The sequence below is a fragment of the Vipera berus genome, assembly GCF_964194415.1.
Source record: "Vipera berus genome assembly, chromosome: 6".
NCBI classification, from domain to species: domain Eukaryota; kingdom Metazoa; phylum Chordata; class Lepidosauria; order Squamata; family Viperidae; genus Vipera; species Vipera berus.
In genome coordinates, this window is record NC_138208.1 from 63,361,816 (window position 1) to 63,380,111 (window position 18,296).

At 37.4% G+C, this 18,296-nt stretch overlaps 1 protein-coding gene across 2 annotated transcripts in view; it reads left to right on the plus strand.

The window, feature by feature from the left end:
• Positions 1-1,406: 1,406 nt before the first annotated feature.
• TMEM184B (transmembrane protein 184B) overlaps positions 1,407-18,296 on the plus strand; it is a 36,476-nt gene continuing 19,586 nt past the window's right edge. The window contains exons 1-3 of one of the 2 annotated variants that reach the window (XM_081330888.1): positions 1,407-1,789; positions 7,277-7,499; positions 12,209-12,374. In XM_081330888.1, the coding sequence (XP_081187014.1) occupies positions 7,296-7,499; positions 12,209-12,374 (370 nt within the window). In that variant the 5' untranslated portion in view covers positions 1,407-1,789; positions 7,277-7,295. The remainder of the gene's footprint in view (positions 1,790-7,276; positions 7,500-12,208; positions 12,375-18,296) is intronic. The other variant, XM_081330889.1, reaches the window with a different exon arrangement.

An 18,296-nucleotide genomic window follows, 5' to 3' on the forward strand; every position in this document is an offset into this window, starting at 1 on the left:
TTTTGTATTCGTTAAACAAAGTTTTTTTTTTCTTCCTTTCCAGTTTGCACTTTTCAATTTGGTTTACTGAGTTTAACCAAGACTCCCTAGATTAGGGATTCCCAAAGAGTTTCATTGTATAGTAATGCTTTCATTATTCATTTTTGTTGATTTTGATGTTTGGATTTTTAAGGAAGGTGTGTACATTAAGATTACACTAAAGGAAAGTGTGAAAACAAAGCGTTTTGGAACCCCTATTCTAGATGAATAATATCCCTAGATTTTTGTCTTTACATACTATATCCAGAACCAAAAATAATCTAACTACACGACTCACCCCTTTATGGAAAGCACAGATATGTAACTTCATTGGCCAACAAGAAAAGTTCCCCCAAACATAAGATGCCTAAATTCTGGAATTTCTCCAAAATGTTACAAAGTAGACAACACATTTTTAGTCCTCCAGGTTGGGTTTGAAGATTACATGAGGCATAATTGGTGACCATTAAAATCTAAAGAAGTTAGATCTAACTTAAGAACACGCTCTATTATCAGATTGCCTGCACCCCATGATCTAATGAGAAGAACGTCTCTCATATTTTTATACCTGATACTTCAATTTGAAATACAAGCTGAAACGGATGTGAAATAATTGCAACTGTGAGATTTAAAAACCCAAATTTTGATACTCACAACTCAAAGACAAGTCTGGTTAACAAAAACAAAGATTTATTGAAAAGAAATTGAAAATAATAAAGAAAATAATAAAGAAAGAAAGCGTTTGCAAACGCGGCCTCTTAGACCCTTCCCAAGTTGGATTGGGTTCAAAGAGCGCGCTGAGCAAGTTTCAAGGTAGGCATTTTATACTTTTTCACCATACATGCCATTCCTAAGAAGCTTAAGTCATTCTTTGAAGTTGTTTCCTATTTCTAAAGGGGTCCTTCTGACCATTTCCATCTATCCATTATGATCTTATCTAGATCTTATCTCGTTTACTTGTAATTTCCACCTTGGTTGTAATTTCCACCTTGGTCCGATGTTCCTGTCTCTCGGAAGCTTTTTAACATTTCAAAAGAATTTGTTGATTACCATTTGTCAGTTCTCTGTCTGAGCAGGAAATAGATAGCCCCACATCTTAAGTGTTACATTTGATACAATTCATTGGTGTTAGATTTTATACAATTTATAAAAGAACAACCTTTATTTATTTTCCTTTACAACTGTTCTTGGACTTTCGCTCCAAGAACAAACTGTTGAAAGATGGAGAGCGAGGAAAAACACGACGCTACATCTTTAAGCGGCCGCGTCCAGCGCGCTGAGGCCCACTGGAGAGTCTCTCTCTCTCCCTCTCTCAGGCGGGTGAGAAAGGGGGAGAAGACGGTACCATCTCCTTAGAGGCCACTGGTTACGTCACCCGCTTGTGGCTCCTCCCTCTCCCCTCGGGTGGGGGAGGGAAGCCGTGAACGAAGAGAAGGGATGCCAGAGCCTTCGCGCCTGCGCAGCACAATTTCGTGCCTTCTGTGCAATTTCTCGTCCGCTCGCCCTCCCCCCTTTTCTTCTTCCAAGCCCTTTAGGGCCGCGGCGGTGAGTCCCGGTGGAGGATTTACAAGTGGCTCCGCGACGGGACGTAGAGCAGCTGCGAAGACACGGAGCTCTACCGGGGAAGCCTCGGCCCGGCCATGGGGTCCTGAGGGCCTTTCTCCCTGCCCGTTCCCTTGAGCCCCGGAGGGTCGGGTCCCTGGCAGAGAAGGGAAGGGGAGCGGCGGCGGCGGCAGCGGCGGCCACTGGTGTTTGCAGTGCCTCGTGGCGGGTGAGGGCGCAGTGGGAAGGTGGATGGATGGGGAGGAGGGATCGGTGCTGAGATGATGGGCATAGCGGCAAAGCCTGAGAGCGGTGGCCTGACTCCCTAGGTGGGGTGGGGAGTTTGTTGCCTGGCACTTGGCGTGGTGTTGACGAGCGTCTGGCCGCGATAATGCTTAGAGCAGGGGTCTTCAAACTTGGCCCTTTTATGACTTGTGGACTTCAACTCCCAGAATTCCTCAGCCAGCAAAGCTGGCTGAGGAATTCTGGGAGTTGAAGTCCACAAGTCATAAAAGGGCCAAGTTTGAAGACCCCTGGCTTAGAGCGAGTGAGAAAGATGGGAAAAGGTGAATGGCAGCAAACTCCTGCTCGGGGTTGATGGCGCAGGAGGATGGGTGGTCCTGGGATGCACGTTGGCATTGCCCACTTGAGTGGAGCGGCAGTAGAAATAGCCGTGGGTGGTGAGCAGCACAGCCTGGGTCTAAGGAGAGCAACGTGGCACCACTGAAAATGGGTTTGGAGTTACCTCTCAGCAGCTTGGTCTGGAGTCTTGGTTGTGATAATAGAGTGTGACTTCTGTAGGAAGCCTTTTACCTATATAAATTGACAGCCCAGCTTATTTTCAGAGTAGTCAAAGCAGCTTAAATATTTATAGTACAGAATGATAGCCCCATGATTTTTCAGTGGTGCAGCGTGGTTCTTAAGGGCATAGTGTGGGGTTAAATATGGGTACTGTGCGCAGTGGAACAAAACTAAATTCTGATGTGAATGGTTGTAGGAGAAATGGCACATTTAGTGCCACATTACTCAATGGCTTGTGTGGATTACCTAACTATGTACACTTCACATAGGAAATACTTTGTTCTTTCCATCTGAGAACTTGCATGCAAATACCAATATTTGAAGGGTCGTCATTTTTTTAAAAAATGGAGAATATTTAAGCATGCTAATTTAGTTGAATCTCCTACCTTTCTCATCCTCTACAGTTTCAATGCTATTGATTATTTCCTTTTGCTTGACAATGGAATCGTGACATACTTTGACTTCACAACCCCATATTTCAAAATACAGAAATGCCTGCTAATACCCTTAATAAATAGAAAACTATTGTGTATGTAAAGTATTGTGTATACAGTGTATTTCACAGCTCAGCGGCATATCTTCAGTTTTTTCTAATTTTCATTATCAGCTAAATGTAAGCTAGTCTTCTGAAAAGAGTAAATAGACACTACTGTATATTACTGCATATAGTGATCAATTACTTTTTATATCTTACAAATAACTCTAATGGTCAATAGCAACAGCTCTTTGAAATTTCTGCCAGTGGTATCATAGGATGCCAAGGAGAAAGAACAATAACGAACTATTGAGGGAAGATAGGATTTAAGTATGCATTAACTTATTTTTAATAATTACTTACGCTTTCCTGTTTTGTTCTTCCATAGAATTACACTCAGATTTCTGTCAAGACATTTAATCCTGTTTCACCCTATGGGAGTCTTTAAAAACTAATCTAAAACACAATGATTAAAAAAACAAAGCAACTTTTAAGATAGGATGGATCTTGAAAATAACAGTTTTCAATACATGGCAGATTTTTTTCTGAAAGAATAGCACTTTGCATTTATATTGTCAACTTATCAAAGCTGTATTGTATGTTTTAATTAGAATATTAGTGTGTGATGTAATGTGACAAGTTTTTCTGACTTGGAGTTTCATTTTTTTTAAAAGACAAACTAACAACAGCAAAAGTATTCACTGCAGGTTAGTTTTGTTTGTCACTGCAAATGCTGAATGAGAAGGCAACAAATTAGCTTGTGTTCAGGGAGTAAGAACATGACGATTTGAACATGTAATGCAGCATGGTGATCATTTTAATCACCCCTGTGGGATGCAATTTACTGGAAACAAATAGGGGAGGGGTGAATTAAAAACCAAATTCTATCTGCTATATAATATTTTCTTAAAAGATGTATATTAACTTGTTGCTCATGTTATACAGTAATATTTAGCCTTGGTCATATATTGCAGATTAAGAGCATTTATGATAGAAACTATTATATATGAAACTATGTTATGGAAATAGAAGAAGTTGTCCACGTAGTCCTCAGTTGGGACCTGAACATCAGTCACTAAATGATGCAGTTGTCAAACAAGACATCATGTGATTGGACCTGAATTTATGACCATTTTTACTGTAGCAAATCTGGCTTCCTCAGTTGACTTGTTGGAAGCCAACTGGGAAGGTTGTAAATTGTGATCACATGACCACAAGATGCTGCAACTGAGGTAAATACTAGCAGGTAGTGTGACGATCATACAAGTGCACATCAACTACCGGTTGTCACTTTTTCTGAAGCCATCAAAACTTCAAACCGCTATTAAATGAACAGTCATAAGTTGAGACTACCTGAAATACTATAATGCATGTTTCCAGCTATTATGTTCTGCAGCAGTTCATATATTCAGTTTCTTCCATGGAAAGCTCACTTTCTATATAAAGATTTTTAATTAAGTACTGTACATATTGAAAATTTAAAGCATGTAACATTTCTCAACTTATATTTGCTCACATACACACCTGTCTAACTTTCTTTTATTTGGAGTAACCCCTTCCACCCATATTAGGTATTTTTTTTTGTCTAACATTCTTGCAATGTTCCATATGCAAGCAATCAAGTTATTTTACATCTTCCTTCTAATGTTAAGTCAGTTATACAGTGAAAGCCTTTTACCGTGAAATTCATTTTCAAGGTAGTTTTTCTCCTCTATTAACTTATATTTTTCTTTAATGCACATGTGTGGGGGTGGGTTTGTAAAATGAATGTATGTGATAGGACATTCTTTTTTGGAAAGAGACAGGAAATAAGTCAAAAGGGAGTAGTCTAGTTACTTTTCCTTTGAATATATCAGACCAAGGCTACTGTAGGGTGTGCCTGTTTCCTAACATCATTATTTCCTAACCCTAACATCATTATGACAATCAATATTCAGAATATTAAGAAGAAACGAAACAAGAAACTGATCCTGCAAGTAGAGATTCATTTTCATAAATTGATAAATGGGCATAGTTTCCTCCCCCTAATCCTTCAAAATAATACCTGTTATTTTTGGGGTGCATCAAGTAAATAGATTTGAGTCTGAGGTTATTTTGAATAATTAATTAAATTCTCTAGTTTTAGTTACATAGATTATTTATTAACAGTAAAGCATGTTGTAGTAATTAGTTTGTGGGAAATGAATTACAAGCTTAAAACATTTGTTATTATGTACTTAGTTATAGGCAAGCAAGAATTCAAAAATAGAAGTTTTAAACCTCCTACCTGTCCAGATGGAAAAGAAAAGTCAATTCTATTTGCTATTCAGCACTACTACATAGATAGATGCTCCACTCACTCAAGAACAACTACTACATCTATATCAATCCAATGTCTGTAGTCCTCCACTTACAACCATTCTTTAGTGACTCTTTGAAGTTACAATGGCACTGAAAAAAGTGACTTATGGCTATTTTTCACACAACTGTTGCACCATCCCCATGGTCACATGATCAAAATTTGGAAGCTTGGCAACTGTCATATTTATATAGATGCCGTGTCCAAGGGTCATGTGATCCCATTTGGCAACCTTCTGAAAACCAAAGTCAATGGGGAAGCCAGATTCACTTAACCATGTTACTAATTTGACAACTGCAGTGATTCACTCAACAACTGGACAAGGAAGGTCACAAAAATGGGGCAAAACTCAATAATGTCTCACTTAGCAACATAAAATTTGGGCTCAATTGTAGCCATAAGTAGGGGACTACCTGTAATGCTTATTTGAACCAGGTAACAAAGGAAAAATACTCTGGTTTTGCTGATTTCTGTTATTAAACACTGGAGGCTCAAAAAAAAGTAACTGCACTGTTCCATTCAGGTTTATCTTTGACATACTCAGGATCAATTAAGCCCAGATACAACTTTGGGACAAAGTGCAGAACATTATTTAGGAAAATAAGTGGGAAGATTCCCAATTCAGCAAGACTGTTTTTTTTTTGCTTTTACGTGAAAGTAAAATATACTTTGCAAAGAAGATACCCTCCAATATCTGGTTCTAAAATAATTAACATTATTCATACATTTGCCTTTTATTGACTGATTTACAACCATCACAGTGTCCTGCAATTGTGTGATCAAAATTTCAGCACTTGGCAACTGATACGCATTTGCAATAGTTGCAGGATCCCTTTGCAGACTTCCCAGGGGGCTTCCCACAAGCAAACTCAGTGGGGGAAGTCAGATTTGCTTAACTGCTGTTTGATATGACTATGGCAAAAAAAAGGTTGTAAAATGGAGCAAGTTTCACTTAATGATTGCATTACTTAGTTATGAAGTTCTGGTCCCAGTTGTAATCATAAGGAGACAGGTAGTCCCTGACACCATTTGTTTAATGAGAGTTTAAAGATATGACAGTGATGAAAAAAAGTTATTTCCAAGCACTGCTCTCACTGTTGCAGCATCCCTGCGGTCACGGGATTGAGGCACTTGGCACACAGCATGTGTTTACAATGGTTGGAGCATCCTGGGGTCAAATCATTATCATTTGTGACCTTCCCAACTTAGCTTCTGATGCACAAGTAAATGGGAGAAGCAAGATTCTCTTAATGATTTGTTTAATGGCTATGAAAAAAAGGTTGTAAAATTGGGTATGGTTCACTTAACAACCACATAACTTAGTGTCAGAAGTTCCATGCCCAGTTATGATTGTAAGTCAAGAACTATCAGTATTGTAGAGTATAATTTCAGATTTTTAAAACTAAATGGATTTGCTGGATTTTGACGACATTATTTTGTCCAGAATAAAAGTCAACAGGCTAATGTTGTCAAAGAAAATACAATAACTACCTGAAGGATATTTTAATAGCATGTTTGCTGATTACATACATACTTGTCTTGTAAGGCTGATCTCTAGCAAGGTCTGTCAAGTATCAGAACTTTATATCATTTTTAAAAAATGAACTGACTACGTAGATTACTACATACTGTAGGTGTAAAAACATCTAGTTTCTCTTTAGTATCACATCATAATCTCATATGTTCTGTTTTGAATTGCTGCTGTTTCTTTTTTGGAGCAAAGGTTGTATCAATTTTGGAAATGGATTTATGTATTTATTTAATTATTTACTGGGCTTATAGGCCACATAAATTGAAGCCAGTTCTGAGCAGTGCACATCTCAATCTTTTATAGATTGAGTTAAAAACAAACAATGCACATTACATTTCTACAGATTAGTTTCTTCTATCCTTCTGTGTTTTTTTAACTCAAGGATAACCGTGCTGTGTGTATTATAAATACATAAATAAGTTGTATCAATTATTTCCTCCATATGTTTAGCACTGATGGCAATTTTTTTCCAAAATTCATGTAGTTTTGTCTTAGCATTTTTGGATTATGTCTACATTATTTCAAGTCATTCTGCTGATTTTTTTCCCCTCCTCTTTCAATTTTCCTGTAGGTTTGAACAACAAAAAATAATGATGATTGTAGTAACTGGAGCCATGTCAGTGCCTGAGTCAGCTTTCCCAGCCAGCACCCCTGCTACAGCCCCTAATTTATCCAGGATGCCTGAGGATGGCAGCCTCACTGCAGTGGAGCAGCCAATATTCCTAATGACAACTGCTGCCCAGGCCATCTCAGGTTTCTTTGTGTGGACAGCTGTGCTGATCACCTGCCACCAGGTAAAACAAACAATTTAACATTTTAAATTGCTCTCCATTAACTTTATTATCTAGTAAAGAAAGAGCTTGTTTTCCTAAATGTTGTTATCCCATTAACATAACCTAGTCTCCTTTTAACTATAAGCACTGCTGTTTTGCATGTTGTAATGACCTGCAGCATGTATGAGGGCAATTGGGAAATAAACCTCCATTTGGTTATCAATGACAGACACTCACAGTTACAGAACTTTTATTAGACACATTAGAACACGGCTTTTCAACCAGTGGTACGGGTAACACCTGTAATACATTGGCACCTGGCAAGTGGTACGTGACCATCCTAGAAAAGTAGCGGGGGAAGGGAATGAGTTGAACCGGTGGCAGCACAGCACAAGTCTAAGCGAGAGATGGCTGGAGCTAGGCGATTGGTGGTACTCGGATGTTGCCATATCCTAAAAATGGTACAATTGGTGAAAAGGTTGAAAAGCCCTGCGTTAGAAAACTACAACATTACATTACTTTTCAACATAATTGCCATTCAAATCGAGGCACTTGTCATAAAATCTTAGAAGGTTTGAAATTCCTTAGTAGTAGTCACTTGGTGCCAAATCTGTGCTATAGTGATCAAAAACATCCCAACGGAACAGCTTCAAAAGTTCTTGGGTGCGTCTGGCGGTGTGTGGGCGAGCATTATCATGAACCAACATCACACCGGAAGTCAGCATGCCCCGACGCTTGTTATGGATGGGTCGTCTTGAGTTTTCATAACGTTTCACAGTAGACTTCTGAACTGATAGTCAAACCACACTCCATGAACTTCACTAACAGTACTCCTTTGGCATCTTCGCATTTGGCAGGATTTTCTATGGCACCACTTCTGGTGTGGTGTTGGTTCAGTATGGATTTAGGGCAGGCATGTCTACCTAGGGATTAGCACAGTTCTGTGTTAGCAAATTGTTACGTTGGGATGAGGGGATTTTTAAAGGACCATGTCCACCCGTTGGATAATAGGTTCCATTTTAGCAAGCAAGTAGATGAAGCTGATAGATCAGCCTTTTAAGCAGGATTTTACTGCATAGTGACTGGTTCTATTCTACTCACAGATATCTTATCAGAACAAAGGGCTACAAAACATGCTGTTTCTCTTTCCTCCTCTTCCTCCATTGTGGTTTTGTTTTGCATTCTTTCCCAAGCTGTTCTATCTGGATTTTAAAGCAAAAAATTGCTTCATAAATATGTTTTATATGATATGGATTTTGAATTATATTTTGGTTGAACAGTTTTCCTGACGGTATGGAAGGGTTACTGCTTTTATGTTGTTCCAAATCCTCTGCACTTTTAAGAGAAAGTAGGTCATTGTAATTCAGAGTGATATAACTTGACTTTGAGCACAGATAGACTCATGGCAATAATTGTAGGAAATTTTTTTTTAAAAAATAAATAGTTTGCCAATGGAAGTATGATTCTTTAAAGAAGAATTTGAATGTTTTAAAATGAAAATGGTTTATATTTTGATTTTATATCTAGGAGATTTTTTGAGATATATCTTTAATTTTTAGTTCAAGTTTTGTGAGTATTCTGTTGACTGAATGCATAATTTGAATACATAATGCTTTATTATATAGTAACCATTAAATTTATAGTTTAGAGGTGGGGAGGCTGCAAATCTGGCATACATTGAGTCTCCAAATTCTTTTAAACTGGTCCTGTTTCCAGTATTATCTCCCTTAACATACAGGTGTGATAATTCTTTAATACCTTATTTTGGGAGGAACCAAAAAAATTATTTAAAAAAAGCACAGGACTTTTTTTCTTCTAGTTGCAATACAAATGGTTACTGATAATTTCTTAAAAACAAGGTTACTGAAAATTTCAGTATAATATAAAGCAATGGTGTATAAGATAAATAAGGCTCAAAAGGAAGCTATGTGTATTTTTTTTCAACTTGCCCACTTCTTTACAAATTGAATCTAGACAGTAATTTATAGGGGAAAGTGGAGGCGTATGAAATTTACAGAAAATCAAATGTCACTTTTAGCTTTTAAAATGATGAGGCAAATAGTCATTTCAGGCTGGAGACATTTAGATAAGGTAAGGTAAGGTAGGATAGGATAAGATAAGATAAGATAACCTTTATTGTCACTTTTTTCTGCAAACACACTGGCACACAGACGTGTGTGTGTGTGTGTGTGTGTATCCATACATATATGTATATACATATTCTGCCTCATGTCTCTCTCTCTCTCTCTCTCTCTCTCTCTCTCTCTCTCTCTCTCTCTCCCTTGATTCTATTTTAGAATTCTTCATAATTTTTGTATATAAGGAATGCACTTCATTGATAATAATATATTTGGCTAATTTAGGAATATTATACATTTAATTATATAGGGATAGGTGGGAGGATGATGATGAAAAGTTGTGATTCATAATGTTTAGTAACCCTTTGGCATCATCTTCCCGCTTTGTACCTCTGTTTAGTCTTAGTACATGGAATAAATAGCACTGTTTGATTCTTTCTCCCCATTCTAACTGTCATCATTGTTATGACTAGTTTCACTGCAGTGAGAAGAAGAGATATATCCACTTTTCTCCCACCATAGCCTTTTTACCAGAAAGTCTAGCTGCTGACTTTTAACAGATAAATGTAATTTTCTCTTGTGCAACGTTCCTACTATTATACTTACATAGCTAGACCGCCATATATCAGTGACACTTTTTAATTATTAGATAATATCAATTGTAGAACATCACGATATTGAATCAACTGGTAGATTAGGATTCAGAAGTGGATTACTTTCAGACCCAAAACCAAGACTGGCTCATGATAATTCTTCCAAGATGAGTTATTTATTGTTTCACACCTATAGGCAAAATCTTGCTAGACTGACTACTATCTACATTTACAATATACTCTGTGAATTATTAGGGAGGAGCTCTTACGCATGACATCTCAACTGAGTTGCCATTTACTCCTCTGGAATGTACCTCTTCCCTTCTGGGGATTCATCTTCTCGCTAAATTCCATCACATCTATTTATTAATAATAAGAAGCTGTCATTTATCTACCATTTATTGAGGCAGAAGTAATTCATCTTGTTAATTCTACTTCAAAATTTGACCTGGTTTTTGGATTAGGTATACGTGACTCTTAATGGAATTCTAGAGTACAGGAAGGGGGAATTCCTGTTCCATTATCTGTTATAGAATTGCTACAAAAGATTGTCATGGACACTGATTAATAGTTTTTAAAGACATTCATGGATCTATCTATAGATTACAGATGTGATCTTATAGTTAAATAAGTCTATAAAATTATGTACTTTCTGATAGCCAGATGCTAGGAATAAGCAAAAATACCTATTTGCTTCCAGTTTGTAAGTTTTCCAAAGTATTTTGTTGGCTGCCCATGGAAGCAAGATGAAACTTTTAATCAAGCAAAACAACATTTCTGTGCAATTATCTTGCATGGTAGTGTTATATTAATTACATTCTAATTAAAGGGTTGTACCAAAGTTTTGATTTGAACTGTATGAGGCAATAATTGAATATTTCATCTTGAAAATCTATTTTCGATATGAAACACAACATGTTCACAATGACCAATTTCACCATCAAACCTAGTTTTGTACTTTTAATGGAAAGTAACATGAAGTTTCACAGAATGGTTCAGATCAACTTGGTATTTTGCTATCTAGAAAAACATTCAGCCCAGGAAAAGCCTATTTCAGAATTATAATTAATAATCAACATTTTTCAACAAGTCCAAATATTAACTTGCAGTGGAAACATGCTGTTAAGTTTAACACAGAACTTTAGACATAGTTTTTAAATTATTTTAAAAGTTTAATTTTTTTGGCGTTTGAAAGCATGATGTGCATTGAAAGCATGATTGATGTGCCTATTGCAAATTTAGATGTGTGTTATAACATTTCCTGTTTGGTTTTCAAAAAACACAATAGGATATTATTATAGTAATCACATGATACAAAGCATTGCCACAACACAAAGGTGGGAATAATCTGCTGTATGCAATGTGCATTTGTGTGTTGGTACTATATTGAAACTATGCACTGTATAGTGATTGATCAGGTTGTAAGCTGTATCTAAATAGTCTGATAGTGAAGCTGTTTGACTTTAGTATACTTATCTTGTATTAGAAGTCAGAATTTTGTGACTAATCATAGATTGCATCCTATTAGATTAGAATACATCCACAAGAGGGTATACTTTGAAATTAAAATTAACCCCATTGGAAAAGAATCTCATTAAAATTCCCAATTTTTTTTGTAACATTGAATTGGCAAAATTCCTGTTTTGTGGCATCACTGGAATTTCACTGAAAATAAAATTTACATCTTCATGTTATATGAACTGCAAGACTATTGTTTTTTTAAAATTAGGTAAAAGGTGTTATGGAGAATATAATTGAAATAATTTTGAAGTATGTTGTATATTTACTAATTAGTTTTGTAAGTCAATCTCACAGGTTATTTTCTAGAACAACATTAGAAGGATAAAATGATGTATGTCAACTTCAGTTCCTGGAGAAAAAGCAGAATCTAACTATAATCAATGAAGACACAACTTCCAGTGACCACATCTGATTAAATTATTATATTTCAATATAAGAAAGCTAGGGGAAAATACTCTTGTTTGGGGTGTCCTTTGAGTTTGATTTTCTTTACTCCATGATTGAATTCTGATCACAGCCTCCATTTTCTCTTATTTAGATCTACATGCACCTTCGCTGCTACAGTTGCCCCAATGAGCAACGCTATATTGTCAGGATCCTTTTCATTGTTCCCATTTACGCTGTTGACTCATGGCTCAGTCTTCTTTTCTTCACCAATGACCAGTACTATGTTTACTTTGGGACAATACGGGATTGTTATGAAGGTAAGGTGGTTTGTAAGCATGGGAAGTGGGGAAAAGGAAGGGATGGTAACCATATTGAAAATGATATGATGTTGTTTCTCTTACATTTGATTCTGTGAAAGTACATGCAGTTTCTGACCATGATAATAAGATACCCATAAGTCCTTCCTGAGTGCATCACATATTGCCAATAAATTTCTGGATTCCAGAGTTGAAGTTCTCTGAAGTAGCCAGTTGGAATATTGGAAGAAAAGTCCTTCTTTACAGATGAAATTTATGCTATTCTACAGTAGAGAAAGATATTGCTCATTATGTAGAAAAGGAAGCTGGATATAAACTGACAGGTATTCTAGTTTCTCTGGGTGCAGGACAGAACCCCACTGTACATGTAGTTGAAAAGTTTCTGGAGGCTGGCTGCAAACACCCCATACTGCAAACATTCCATGCCAAAATCCTGCTTGGATTTCAGGATGAACTTTTTCAGCTAGCCCACAGAAACTAGAAAGAGTCCTGTTGTCTCTGCGGTTCGGCTGCAAATACCCCATGCTACAAACAGTTTGTGCTAAAATTCTGCTTGGTTTTCAACATAGAGCTTTTTCAACCAGCCCTCAGAAATCAGAAGGAGCTCTCTCAGTAGGCGGTAGCAACTTGGGAGTTCCCTGCTAGCTTCCCCATTGACTTTCTGGGAAAGCCATCAGGTAAGATTTCAAATGGCAATCACATGATCGCGGGGTACTTGGTAACCCATTGTAAATGCAAATCGGTTGCCAAGTGTTTCGATCACAATCACATAACTGCGAGGACACTGCAAAGGCTGTAACTTTGGGTACGGGTCAGCGCCATTGTAACTTTGAACAATCACTGAATGAATGGTCTTTAAGTGAGGACTATCTGTTCTTGTATGTAACATTCTTTTGAGTATTTAAGGACGCTGTCATATTCCTTTAATCATCTTTTCTTGAGACTAAACATATCCAACTCTTTTCGTTTCTCTTTGTGGATCCTAGCTCTAGTCCCCAGTCATTCCTTCTGTCTTTCGGAGAATTTGTTCCAAAGACTCTGAATCCTTCTTAAAACTATGTGCCAAAATAGAGCAGAATAAAGGGGAACAATTCTTTCCTAATTTAGAAATATATTGATACAGTGTAAAAGTGATTCCCCCCCCCCTTTCTTTGCAATCTTAGCACATTGTTGGCTTGTATTCCAAGATCTTTTTCATAAGTACCATTAGAGAAAGATTGCAATTATTTATATACGTTTTAAGGATGGATTTTTTTTTCTAAGTTCAGTATTGGGCCAAAAAAAAAACATTCTAGAACACATTGAACCAGGGCATCAGCTAGTTTTTTTTCAGTATTTCAGGAATCCAGTATAACTGGAAATTTTAAGTAATTGAAAATAAATAAGCATTCCCTGACCGTGTTTGTATTAACTCAAGCTTCAGTTCTGCCCTTTTTTCCTGTTGTAATATCATAGTGGATCATGTGTGATTTGTTTGTATAAGATTGAATTAAATAGCAACCAAAAACTACCTTTTCTTTGTTTCTTTAACCTTTTGCTACTATCATCATTGAGCATCTAATATATTAATTTATTCTTGTTTTATGTTGAACATAACTACAAATGTTCATCTTTTTATATTCACTGCCTCCTTTGCTAAGCTGAGCTCATTATGAGCTTTCTTTTTCCAACTCTACAATTCTAGGCTTCCTATCTTCCTTTATGACCAAAAAAATGTCATCCTCTCTCCAGTCCTTATTTGTTTCTTGCTTTCAAGTCTGCCATAAGCTTTTTGTGTAGCTGCTCTAGCTTCTTTATGTTCTCTTCTGTTATTCAAGTTATTTATAATAATGCCTCTTTCTTTAGGAACCTCTACCCATTGTAGGACTCCTTTTCCCACCAGCTTCTCCTATCATAGGTTCCTACTTATCGTTTGTCTGAATTAAGTAAAATTCACTTTTTGGAAGTCCATAATGCATATTAGATGGTGGTCAGTTTTAGTTTCCCTTAAAGTCAAAATCTTCCTTGAATGTACTTAACTCAGGTTTCCTTAACTAGCTCTTCCTTAATGATTAGTTTTAGACCAAGAATCCTGTTGGGCCTTTCTCTAAACTCTGGAGCAGTAAATTGACATAGGAAACCATCAGTCTAAAAATAATGTATTTGTGTTCATTATCTTCCTCAGAAAAAAAACCATCACTTGATCACAAAACTCAGGAGAACGGATACTCTCATTTCCAGAACATGATGATCTTAAAAACATTTTGGCATGACAACTTTTTTGTTCTGAGACAAACTCTTTAAAGGAATTATGTCATACACTCCTTAGGTGACTCATCCTAAGAGAAAGAGGATGATTAGAAAGTGGCTAAACCAAGACAGTTACAGAGCTAGGCCCAAACATAAGGACTTGCAAAGAATCAATCCCCAGTAAATTGTGAGGTTTATTTCCTACAACACTAGTGCAGATTCTCTAGCATATCCTCTAGCTCCAAGAGAACCCCAAGCAGAGTACAGTCAAATATCAAAGAACTGGAATGTACAGAAATGCATGACTGTAGGAAAGAACTCTGTGAGAATGATTACTTTTGTTTTCTGAGCAAAACAGCTGTGCACCAGCTGTGGTGAAGATCTGAGAACACCAGTATAAAACATTCTCCCTTGAAATCTGCTGACTGTTGGAGATACTGTTTTTGTAGCCTGGCTCTAATCCTCCAGGACTTGAAGCCAATTCATTCATCTGAACTTCTGAAGTGTGGCTTGAGCCTTTAGAGTTTGCCTATCTTGTATAGTTTTCTCCTTTCTGTAATTATGCCATATTCCTTTATTTTAAGGTTTAGGGATATGCTTTTTTGCTTGGGCCACTTGGGATGAGATAAAACAATCTTGGTTTCACAAGAGACTATGAAGGATCCCAAATTCTTTATTTTTGAGAAATATAGAGTCCTTCATACTAGTAACAATTCACTGGAATATGATACCTAATGGCAGAAATATATACTCAGCCTGGGAAACTCAACAGGTAAATTTGAGCCAGTGACATATTCTTTGTCCAACTACTTCACAGAGTTATGTTGTTCAAATAAAATGAATACAGTTTCTTTGTAAGTTTTCCTAAGTCTCCTGCAAAAAGGCAGGATTTAAATCGAGTGCACAATCAGAAATTATTTTTGTTTAGTTGGGTATTCCCATACCTATCCATTACTGTATGTATAAATACAAAGTCATAGGAAGAAGCCTGTTGTTCTGTAGATCTCGTCTCTTAGCAACAGCTATTATTCCCTTTGCTTCGCTTAGGGAGATTGCAAACATCATAACATCTGCTTGGAGGGTCAGTTTTCATTCTAAAATTTGCCACTTTGTCCAGTTCAATATCCTGTGTGTTAATGGTGTTTTATTTCCCCTCCCTTTCTGTGTTTTCCGCTCATGAACTGTTCAGAACTATTACTAGAAAAAGCAAGAACAGACGACAAGAATCTGTCTTCATTTCAAAGGAGATTTTTTTTATTTTGCCATGGAAAGACTTCCCTTATACAAATGTTAATGAACATATTTAGTACTTGATAGTTATAATATTTACACAAACCAAATGTATTCTGTTCTTCATACCACCTTCCTCCCCATCGCTTTTTTTGTTTTTTTTTTCTTAATTTGGTTAACATGGTCTGATGATAGCGATTTGATGACAAATATTATTCTAGAATTTGTAAATAATAAGCATATTCGATAATAAAAATATTGCGGCCAAGCCACTTGCAGACATTTCCATGCAATCCTATATATATCTTCTTGGAAGTTAATTCCTTTCTGGGTAAAATAGACATACAATTGTTGTATCCTGTTGTAAACACCTTGTGATGGACTACTGCTTTTATATTGTTTGTTATTTATAAATAAATACATTATTGTAAGTAATTTCTACTTTATAGGAGGATAATGGAGATAGGCCCCTGGACAGCATGATTTCTTGATATCTGTAGATGAATTTTCTAGGTTGAACCAAAGTTTTGGTCACAATTAGAAGGCATTTACAATCCATTAAATCATACAGAATTCTCCAACAAAGAATTGAGGAGATTGCTCAGAATAAACATTAATATTATTTGGATTAGTGTAACTTGAAACTTAGAAGAATATATCTTTATGGCAGTAACAGGCATTGAATGTTGAATTTTTAAAAAGTGCCGTGCTTTATTCTTCATTTATTGTACAACAATACAACAATTATATTAGGTGGGTTCTCTGAGCCAAACGTCCAGGCATACAAGGCTTAAATCTTTTATCGTGCTCTCCAAGAAAATAATTTTCTCCTTGCTATTACTAGTTTGAGGAAAGAATATCTCTTCTGCTATCTTAATAAAAATCACCTATATGCCTGCCCCTATGCTTCTATTAGGGACGCGGTGTCTCAGTGGGTTAGGACGCAGAACTCGTCGATCAGAAGGTCGGCAGTTTGGCGGGTCGAATCAGTGCCGCGTAACAGAGTGAGCGCCTGTTACTCGTCCCAGCTTCTGCCAACCTAGCAGTTCAAAAGCACGTAAAAATGCAAGTAGAAAAATAGGGACCACTACGGTGGGAAGGTAACAGCGTTCCGTGCGCCTTTGGCGTCTAGTGATGCCGGCCACATGACCATGGAGACGTCCTCGGACAAGCGCTGACTCTTCGGCTATGAAACAGAGATGAGCACCGGCCCCTAGAGTTGGAAACGACTAGCACGCATGTGCGGGGGAACCTTTACCTTTACCTTTATGCTTCTATTATTAATTTTTTTGAAGAAAAAAATGAGATGTTATCACTGCAAATATTGTGAGCATGACACATAAACCTCTTAAAGAACATTTTTAGACATAGATATAGAATCATAAGGCTGGAAGGCACCTTGAAGTTCTTCTAGTCCAATCCCCTGCAGGAGGCAGGAGAGCTTATTGCACACTGGAAAAGTGGTTGTCCAGTCTTTTCTTGAAAATCTCCAGGGATGGAAGACCCACAACTCTGGATGAAAACCTATTCATTAATTGTTCTTGCTGTCAGGGAATTTCTCCTTAGTTCCAGATTGGATCTTTCTTTAACCATTGCTTCTTCTCCTGCCCTCAGGTGTTTTGGAGAATAAGTTGACCACCTCGTGACAGTCCCTCAAATACTGGAAGACAGTCATCATGTCACTCTTAATTCCTGTTTTCATTAGGCTAGACATACTTAGTTCTCTTTACTGTTCATCATATAATTTAGCTTCTAGACCCTTTATCATCTTTGTTGCTCTTCTCTTCACTCTTTCTAGGGTCTCAGCACCTTTTTGTATTGTGGCAAGTAGAATTGGATGCAGTATTCCAAGTGTGGCCTCACTAATGTACTATAGAGTGGTACTATCACTTCACATTATCTTGTTGCTATTCCTCCATTAATGCAACCTAGAACTGTATTGGCTTTTTTGGCAACTGCAGCATACTGCTGGCTCATACCTAAGTGATAGATGACTAGGACACCAAGATTCCTGTCTATGATGTCTCCCTTGGACATTTTCTCTGACTCTTCCTCAGAGGCCGGCTCAAGGGTGGAAGAGCTCATTCCTGGCACCTCAGGGACTGGGTTAATTAATGACCCTGAACGCCAGCCGAAAGAGATTTACAGGAGATTTCAGCTGAGGACGGCTTTCAGGGGTGAGTGGTCAGTGAAGAGGAGGAGGAGCCGCCTTCCATGGTAGATCCGAGAGCATGTAGAGCAAAGACAGGAGCAGCGGAGATCTGCCAGATTACTCAGGAGAAGACCTCGCCCATCTTGATGGGCTGCACTGGAAAGCTATTTATCACGGCAGGCACAGGGAGGCGTTGCTGGGAACATGTTTGGTTTATGGTTGTGTGTTCCTTGTGCTTCCAGCTTGACTTTGTGCCTTGGAGACTCTGAACTTCTCTTGCCAAGTGAGCTCTTGTGGGTGTATTTCAGTTC